Below are 9,654 nucleotides of genomic sequence, written 5' to 3' on the forward strand. Positions count from 1 at the left end.
GGAAAAACAGAAAAAACTGGGGTTTCTATTAGAACCCATTCTTGATTTCTGAGGAACTGAAAGAAAAAGGAAACCTTCTTGCTGAAAAGGAACCCAAGGCGATGAATTTGTTCCAAAGGAGACTACAGTCAGACCGCCAAAGGAATACAATTTTAATAAAACACAGAAAAGCTGGTATTTCTATTAGAAATAATCATTGGTTCTAAAGGAATTGAGAGAAAGGAACCCTTTTTTCAGAAAGGGAAACCAAAACGATTAATTTGTTCCAAAGGAGACTACAGTTGGAACTGCAAAGAAACTTAATTTTAATCAAGCAAAAAAAATGGGGCTCACTAAAGTTAGGGCTTAAATAAAAGTTCATATTTTTTTAAAGATGGGTTCCAATAGTAACCCATGGAGACTTGAAAGGGTTCCTTTGGAGAATTAAATCAAAGCAAAATGAAGGCGCATTCACAACCCAACCACTGACAAAGTGGGTTTGCTTTATCAAAAAATTTTCTAAATCAATAACTTTGCAACTGGCTCGTTTGTGATAGCGCCTTCATGTTCTTCTCTTTAAGTGTTCTATAACCTGTAAAGGTAACCTTTATTGGGTCTCCACAGTTTTTTCACGCAGCTTGGTCATCCGATTGGAAATCCTAATCATAATTCATCGTAATCCGGTCTAATTCAATTTTAATCCGGTTTGATCGACTTCTAATATGAAGTAATTCACTTGATTAATTTTTCTTAATTAAAAAGTCCTGTTTTTGGTCGAAAATTGATCTATTTTGTGACAGATAAATTACTTTTTTTAGGAAATTAAAAAATTTTGTTTAAAAATCCTTTTTCGGTTAAAAATAAACTTTTTTGTTAAAAAATTTGACTGTTTAGTTTAAAAATGGAACAAATTTGATAGAAAAATATTTTTTTAAATCTAAACATGTATTCCATTTTTAGCTGAAAATAGATCTTTTTCAATTTTCAATTCAATTGCTTAGTTTTCAGTTGAAGTAATTTGTTAAAAATTCATTTTTCAGGTTGAAGATTATTGATTTTAGTTGAAAATTGTTTGGTAGGAAAATGTAACTACTGTGTTGACACTTCGTTTCTTTTTCAATTATAAATTCATCATTTTTAGTTGAAGATTCAACTGTTTCGTTGAAAATTCAATTAATTTGTTCAAAAATCTTTTTTTTTGTGGCAAATTAATCTTCTTGATTAAAAAAACATCTTTTTGGTTGAAGATTCCTTTTTTGTTTTAGAAATTTAATATTTTTAACTAAGAATTTAACTGCTTAGTTTATTCTTTCATTAATTGGTTACAAATTCGATTTTTTTGTTTGAAAATAAATCAATTTTGTTCAAAATGAAACTTTTTCTGTAAAAAATTAATTTTCTTGTGGTTAAAAATTCAAATATTTGTTTGAGCGTTCATCTACTTGGTTCAATTCTTAGAATTTATTAAAAACTCATCGGAATCTTTTAAAAAATAGTAAAATCTCTAAAGTTCTTTGGAATTTTTAAAAAATACTTTTAAAATATTGAAATCCCTTCAAATGTTTGAAATCCTTTGATTGACCTCAATTCTGATGAACACAAAATTTTTAATCTATTAAAATATAATAAAATTCGTTGAAATCCCGTAAAATTAAATGAAATCCTCGAAAATCTGGTAAAATCTTTTAAAATTTTGTCTTATTCTTTGAGAGTTTTTTGAAACCTTGAGAATCCTTAAAAATCTTCTTTTAAAATATCATAAAACCCTATTGATCCCATAAAATCTTTCCAAATCGTCTAAAATTTTTAAGAAATTCTTTGAAATCTCATTATTTTTTTTAGTTCCTTAAAATCCTCGGAAATCTAACCAAATTTTGTTTAAATCTTTTGGAACTTTTTAAATTTTGTAAAACCTTATTATAAATTCTTTAAAGTTGTTAAAAACCTTAAAAAACAGAAGAAATCTTTGGAAATCTGATAAAATCCTCTAAAATCTTTGGAGTATTTCAAAGTATCCTAAAATCATCTAAATGCGATAAATTGTTTTAAATCTTCAGAAATTCAAACAATTTTAAGGAAATTAAAAAAAAAAAACGCATGGAATTATTTCATTGGTTAAAATCTCGTGAAATCCCTTAAAATATTTGAAATAATATGAAACCCTTTAATTAATTCCTCCGAAACATTAGAAAGGTTTCAATGTTCTTTAAATTAATTAAAACCCTTTATTTCTTATAGTAATTAAATAATTAATACATCCATTCCCTTGAAAACTGTGGAAATTCCTTAACGTTCATTCAATTTCTGTGCAACTTTTAAATTCCTGGAAATGGGTCAGTTGGTAAATCCTTGTCCAGTTCTGGCTTCCAACTGTTGGAAAACTTTCAGTTGCAAGACCTTGATTTTCTGGGTTTATTTTCGCTCGAGAAGTTTTTCCGCGTTTGGAAATTTTTTCACTTTTCCTAATACACTGAGAGAAGTGTCCGTATTATACCAGCCCTTTTGAGTTTTTAAAAAGAGTCTGAAGTACCGCATTCGTTTACACGTATTTGAGCAGACTACCAAGAGTATTTTTCAAAAAGTCGAGACCAGTCATCATGTTTTTTTTTATGCTCGCATTTAATTTTCCCGGCTTGTTCAAGATATGAAGGCTCCAGAAGCACTTCGCACCAAAATTTGTCTTTTTATGTTTTCACGTTTCAACGTTTTTTATTCTTCTCGAAGAAAAATTAAATTGAATAATAGAAATACCCAACTTCTTTAATCAATTTAACATTAACGTAAGCCTGAAAATATATATTATAAAATTTTTAAGTTTTAGAATACCCTTAAACATATCAAATTCTATGAAATATTTTTATATCCTATGAAATTATTGAAATCCTTTAAAATAGCTTAAATATTATAAATTCGATGAAAATTTTTGATATACCATGATATATTTGAAATCGTTTAAAATCCCTTCAAATTATTGCAATCGATTGAAAAATCTTTAAGTTTTAAATCATTGTTAAATATTTCAAATTCTTTTATATATTTTCATATCCCATTTAATCTTTGAAATCCTTTAAAATACCTTCAAATTATTGAAATCGATTGTAAAATCTTCGCTTTTTAAAATACCAATAATTATTTTAAATTGATTGACATTTTGTGATATACCGTAAAATCTTTTTATTCTTTTAAAGCTTTAAGAAATCCTTAAAAATTATTGAAATCTATTTAAAAATTCTTTAAGTCTTTTAAAATATCCTTAAATATTACAGATTCTTTGGAATCTTATGATATCCCTTAAAATCTTTGAAATCGATTAAAAATTCCTTAGAATCTTTAGAAATACAGTGAAATCTTTGAAATCGTGAAAAATCCCATCAAATTATTCAAATCGATTAAAAAATCTTTCAGTTTCAAATTACACTAAAATATTTTAATTTTTTCGAAATATTTTTATATCCATTGGAATCCCACAGCTTCTTTATTAAAATTTTCCCAATGTAGTATTATTTATTCCAAATTTTAAAGGAAAATATGCATCATTATCTTGTAAAATCTTCGAAGTGAATCAAGTCTATTAGAAAGGTTTAAATCTATAATCTCGGTTCCTTTGGAAAGCATTTATCATTTTGAGTTCCTTCTCAGCAAAAGAGGTTTCTTTTTGTTGCAGCTCCTTTGGAACCAAAAATTGGTTCTAATAGAGACCCCAGCTTTTTTGTCATTCATGAATAGTCCAGCAGGTTGATTTTAAATAAATCTACCTAATGAGGACATTTTTGTACACTACCTTACAAAAATGGAAGTCTACTTGTCTTCCCGAGACAAGATTTCGCGAAACCGGTATGCCTTTAAAAAAGTAGGAGAAAGGGATGAAAAGGATCTGCATAAGACTTGTTTCAGAAAGTGTTCTGATTGTCCCATCCATTCCTACCTCACTTCCCAAGTTTCGACATTCAATTTTAATGATTTCGAGCTGATTTCACCAACGTTTCACGTATCAAGAAAGTGGTGAAATTTCCGGTACTCTCTTCCACAACCACGCAACGACTCGAAAACAAAGAGTCTGGATTGGAAGTGCCCCGCGAAAAGAGTTGGAAGCAATAAAGATGCAAGCTATTATCACATTCGAGGAAGGAGTTTCTGCTCCTTTTGGCAGGAGGCTCCTAGCAAGTAGCCCATAAAACTTTTTTCCCTCCTTCCCATTATCCGAGCTCTTGTATTATTCACAATATCTCGGAGCGCTTCCCGAGGCGCGGAGATTCCGGAGCCACAGTAACTAACAGGAACGGGTATGGGAACAGAATGGCAGAGAATGGAATAGAAAGAAGTTGGGAACAGTAGTGGTAGAATCGAGACCGAGAAAGCGTCAAGGGGTTGGTGGTGGAGGCAGCAGCAGAGTTTAGTTTCGAGTTGTTGAGGAAAGGAGTGGAGAGGAAAGGAGAGAAGACTATTGTATTCGGCGCAGTCTAGAGTGGAGGTCTTGAGCGCGCCATCTTGGTTGATATTGATCGCGAGACGCGCGAATACTCACTCCGGAGTTGGTTCGTTTGTTCGTTCCTGCTTTCGTTCCTTCTCTCCTTGCTCGGTTCGTCCTTTCGACCGTTCAAGGGGAACTCCCGACTCTTTCTTTCATTCTCTCTTTGTCGCTCTCTTGGGAGTCTGCGAGGGAGGAGACTATCTTCAAAATGGCGACCGACGATTCGATGCATTACCATCTTTTATTTATCGTCGCGGAACGCCCGGGGCTCTTGACGCAATACCCCATTGTCCTGACGTTCGATACTTTATGCATGTACCTGGTCCCATGCGAGCATTGTCTTATTCTTCACCACGAGTCCTCGACTTCTCGGGGGAAAATCGTCTCCGGCTGGGTGAAGAGATTTAAAAGGACCAGACGTGACTTGTTTCTTTTTTTTTTTTTTTTTTTTTTTTTTTTTTTTTTTTTTTTTTTTGAATCATTTAGAAAGGGTTCTTGAATTGTTACTTCAGACTCCTTTGGTTCTGGAAAGACTGATGAGATAATGGGGACTTTCAAGAAGGGTGTAGATATTGCAGAAACCTTTGCGAGAGAATTCTGTGTCCTCTGGAAGATCTTTTATTTGAAGATTGAGTGTCTTATTGAAATCTGATCTCTGAGTTTTGTTCAGAAATTTTTTATTTATACAGTTTTTGAAAAATTGAGCTTAGACTTAAATAAACTGATCAGGTTGGTTATGAAACAATGTGTGTATAATGGAAAATATTAAAAGATTCCGCTCACTCCCTCGATTATTTTAAATGAGAATTATAACGTGGAAAAGTCCTAAGTTTTTTTACAAATATGAGATTGGAAGGTGTAATTTTCAATATAACGAGTCCAAATTACATGGACATCTTGAAATTTATTTCCCTTTTAGCAATCCCGAAAAACTACTCTCTGAAGTCTAAACGAAGATCAAAATTATATTATTTGTCTTCATTGTTATATTCTTGTAGTTTATTTTGCAGATAATTTTTAATGCTGAAATGAGAAAGTTTTATGTAGTTTTTTATTATATATTAATTGTTTACATATTTTTTATTAGTTTGAACAATTATTTTTCTTATACATTTTACCTAAAATTGTCAGTATTCTCACAAAATTAATTAATTAATAAGGTTATAAATGAAAAATTAATATGGTCGATTAAATTTGTTTTTATTGCTCAACTCTAACTTTTTGCTCGAATGAGGCACAAAAATGTAGTTTTTTCAAGATTTTTTTTTCAAAACATTTATAATTCTGATATGCTTGCAGTTTTATGACCTAATTATTGTTTTGTAAACATTTTGCATTTATTTAAACAATTTTTCTCGACCAAACATAAAAAATATTTTCCCTGTATGAATAATGTAAACTGATCCGTTTAAATCGAAAATCAACACGATCCATTCACTTTATTCATGTAGTTGTCTTAACAATTGTTTATTGTTAAAATGTAACTTTTGACTGGAATAAGGTAGGAAAATACCACTTTTTTCAAATTTGTACACGAATTTCATTAGCTCCTCTTATTTCGATGCTTTTTAATACTTACTCATAATTTTTTAATCAGTTTTCATGTGTTTAAACTTTTTTCTGACAAAATATTCAGAATTTCGTCGAAATTAAAGATTTTTTAATTTATATATTTTTTACTAAAAAAATTAACTATGTAATTAAAAATTCAACTATTAGTTTGAAAATTATTATTTTTCAAATAAAAATTTATATTTTTTAATTGAAAATTAACGTTTTGTTTTAAAATTGATATTTTTGAGTTGAAAGTTTTTTTTTTAGAATTTCCTTATTTTTGATTTAAAAATTAAATAATTTGATGTAAGATTCAACCATTGTTTGAAAAATGATACTTTTTGTTAAAAATGTGTATTTTTAATCGAAAATTCATCTTCTAGTTAGAAAATTTAACTATTTGTTTGAAAAGTAACTTTTTTGTTAGGAAGTTCTTTTTTCTGTTTGAAAAATCAACTATTCTCTTCAAAATGTATATTTTTTTACTTGCAAATTTAACAGTTTGCTAGAAAATTCAACTGTTCGGTTAAAAGTTAAGTTTTTTGTTATTAATTAATATTTTCGTCGAAACTAAAAGTACAACATTGATATTTTTGTCAGAAATTTAATTATTCGATTAAGAATTTTACTATTTGGTTGAAAATTAAATATTTGGTAAAAAATTAATATTTCTGAGTTGAAAATTCAACTTTTTTTTCTACAGAGCTTGTTTATTTTACAATTAACTTTTTGGTTTAAAATACATATTTTCAGGGTAAACATGTGGAAGAAATTTCGTTTTTTTGACTTGAAAATTTAACAATTTTGGTATAATATATTAAAATCTAAAACGAAGAAAATCGATTAACTATATATTTTATTATTTAAAAAGGTTAAAATTTCGTTTGTTTTTGTTGAAAAAAATGGGTTCGAAAATAAAAAGCGTTTATAAAATTATAAATAAGTAATAAAATGCGATAATAGTTAATAAAACTGTTAAACAATTCAAGAATAAACCAATTCTTAAATAATTAAAAACAAAGAGAGTTTACCATGTTGATTTTTTATAATGCCTAACTAGTTTATCTTTTTGTGAAGATACTAATTATTTGCGATCAAATATAAAGAAATAATTGTTATAAAAAAAATTTCTTAAACAATTAATTGTAAATAAAAAATTCCCGAATCTGTCCGAAACTTCAAACTAAAAATTGAGAAAATTTGAAGTAATTTATGACATTGTAATCTTGATATACATGTAATGCTAATGTTGCGAAATAAAGTAAAAATAAAATCGGAATTGTACCGGTACGGAGAATCGAATTCTAACCACAAGCTCTAAATTTGTTTGTCTCACGCACCAGAGTATCAATTTCACCATACAATACCTGTACTCTAATTTTTACGAAAATTCGTCTTGTAAACGTGTTCTAAACTACCAAACATTTTCCAGGAGATAATAATGTAAAAGGATACAAAATCGAGATTCCCACATTCCCATAAAAGAGCACAACAGTTTAGCCCTCATAATTTTGCCTGTCATCACCCAATCCTCAAATGAGTGTGAAAATGGAACCCCAATTTATTTTCCTATCCCGAAGAGTGTCGATAATTACAGGAAAAATAAACAGAAAGCATTTTCTGCCGTCAGTTGTCTTATACGCAGAGAGAGAAAGAGAGTCTAATCGATCACTTCCCGTCTTCTGTTGCAGGTGTGGTTCCAGAATGCGCGTGCGAAATGGCGACGCATGGTGTTGAAACAGGAGGGCAAGTCTGACAAGTGTGGCAGCGGGGTTGATGGCGGTTCCCTAGGTGATTTAGAACTTTACGGAAACAGTACCGGAAGTGGTGGTCCTGCAATGAGTCCTCCATTCATGCTAGGCGGACCTCATAGTCCGGCGTCTTTAGCCTCCTTAGACTGTGCGTGATTCCGGAAATCCGAGACAGAGTCGCGATAATCTCTCGCCCAGTGTCAACCTATCGACTTGTAAATTTAGAACGCCTGGAACGAGAGTGAAAGTGAATCGACTAGTTAGCCGTAATTGGACGTCTCGTCTCGCAAAGTGACGTTCCGTCCGTTCTCTAATGTCGTCGAGGCGGACGTATATCCGGGCGAAAATCCTAGATCAGTCCTCGAAATCACAGCTTGGACAAAAATTCGCAATCCAATTACTATGGCTTTCTGCAAACAGCTGGATTATACCCAGTTTTTTTTTTTCTGTGAAGCTGCAAATCATGAGAAGCAATCTCACAAATCGGGAAACCACAAATTAGAAAACTAGAAACATTGGATCAATGAAACAGATTTCGATAATCTAGACACATTTTTCTTTAACTTGAATTTATCTATTCCAGCGGGTCTGGATTGGGCCATCAAGAGATAGGGAATTTTGTTAAATAGTGCGTATGGTATATTTTTTTATGGAAATGACAATCCCTCGACACATGAAAAGTGGGGGTATGGAGTATTTCAGGTAATCGTTAAAGCAGGGTAATAGTCAACTGATTACCCCAAACTTTGGTTACCTCTAACTTTTGCTATTACCCCGAACTTTTTTTATTACCCCAAACTTTGGCTTTTTCTGTGAAACATTCTTTTTTTTAGCCCGATTCGGTCTAGGATTTTTTTATAACATTTTTGAAAATAAATGGTTGAAGCTGTGCTTTCGAGACTCGCAGACTAGAAGACTGACGACGTGAGCATTTTGTGAATATTTATTGCACCCAAGTTTGGTGCGCGATGTAAAAAGGTACTACGAATTTCTGTTTTAAGTTACTGATAGGAAATAAGGAACCTTAAAGAAATGGAATAAATGCGTGAAACGACGCATTCCTCTTGTACTATATCCGAAACTAATGAGTGATAAACTCCAGTGTATTTATTGTAGAATCGTCGTTAAATCGCACTCTGTAAGTTTCTTTCGAGTCGAAAACTCAGTGAATCCTTCGAAAGGATTGATTAGATAATTAGACCCAGTTGCGAGCATTGTAAGATTATAATGGATAAATATTTATTGGCTCGGTGGTTCTTTGAAGGAGATGAATGGAGAAATGAAGACTCGTGGAGAACTTGGAACTATTTTAATATATGTGCAAATGATTAAATGGATATAAATTATATTTTCGTCGTGTGATATGACATTAAGGTTTGTCAGCCACTAGCGATGTCAAATTTTCAGCTCCCTTTGACTGAATTGTACAGTATCGATTATGGAAGTATGGTCGAAGGAGACACTCGAGAAATAAAGAAACCCAGTTTTTCCTTGGATTTGTTGCGTATTTACATTATTTAAGATAAGTTCAACATTTCCTGGATTTCATATTTTTTCCCTATTCCCTCGTTTCCTATTTTTTTATCAATTTTTTCCTGGTTTTCAAGATATTTTCCTCTTTCTCCTTTTTTTTTTGGCTAATAAAAACTGTTTTTGAGTAAACGTTAATGCCTTTCCGATGAAAAGTATTCTAATATTTTTGTGAAAAAGTTATTTGTTTTGGTTAAAAATTTGACTATTTGGTTGAAAATTTATTTACTTTGATGTAAATAAACTTTGTTGTTAACATTTTATATTTTCTAGTAAAAAATTTAGTAAACAAATATAAAAAATGTATATAAACTTATATATATATGTATATATATATATACATATATATATACACATACATATTTAAAT

General features: G+C 30.6%; 1 protein-coding gene across 2 annotated transcripts in view; it reads left to right on the forward strand.

Moving 5' to 3' along the window:
- The window catches only part of LOC117167722 (protein apterous-like), a 96,558-nt gene extending 87,307 nt beyond the window's left edge, over window positions 1-9,251 (forward strand). For both annotated transcript variants that reach the window (XM_033352868.1, XM_033352869.1), the window contains exon 6: window positions 7,696-9,251. In XM_033352868.1, the coding sequence (XP_033208759.1) occupies window positions 7,696-7,911 (216 nt within the window). In that variant the 3' untranslated portion in view covers window positions 7,912-9,251. The remainder of the gene's footprint in view (window positions 1-7,695) is intronic.
- Window positions 9,252-9,654: the final 403 nt, after the last annotated feature.

Source organism: Belonocnema kinseyi, chromosome 2 (genome assembly GCF_010883055.1).
Source record: "Belonocnema kinseyi isolate 2016_QV_RU_SX_M_011 chromosome 2, B_treatae_v1, whole genome shotgun sequence".
Lineage (NCBI taxonomy): Eukaryota > Metazoa > Arthropoda > Insecta > Hymenoptera > Cynipidae > Belonocnema > Belonocnema kinseyi.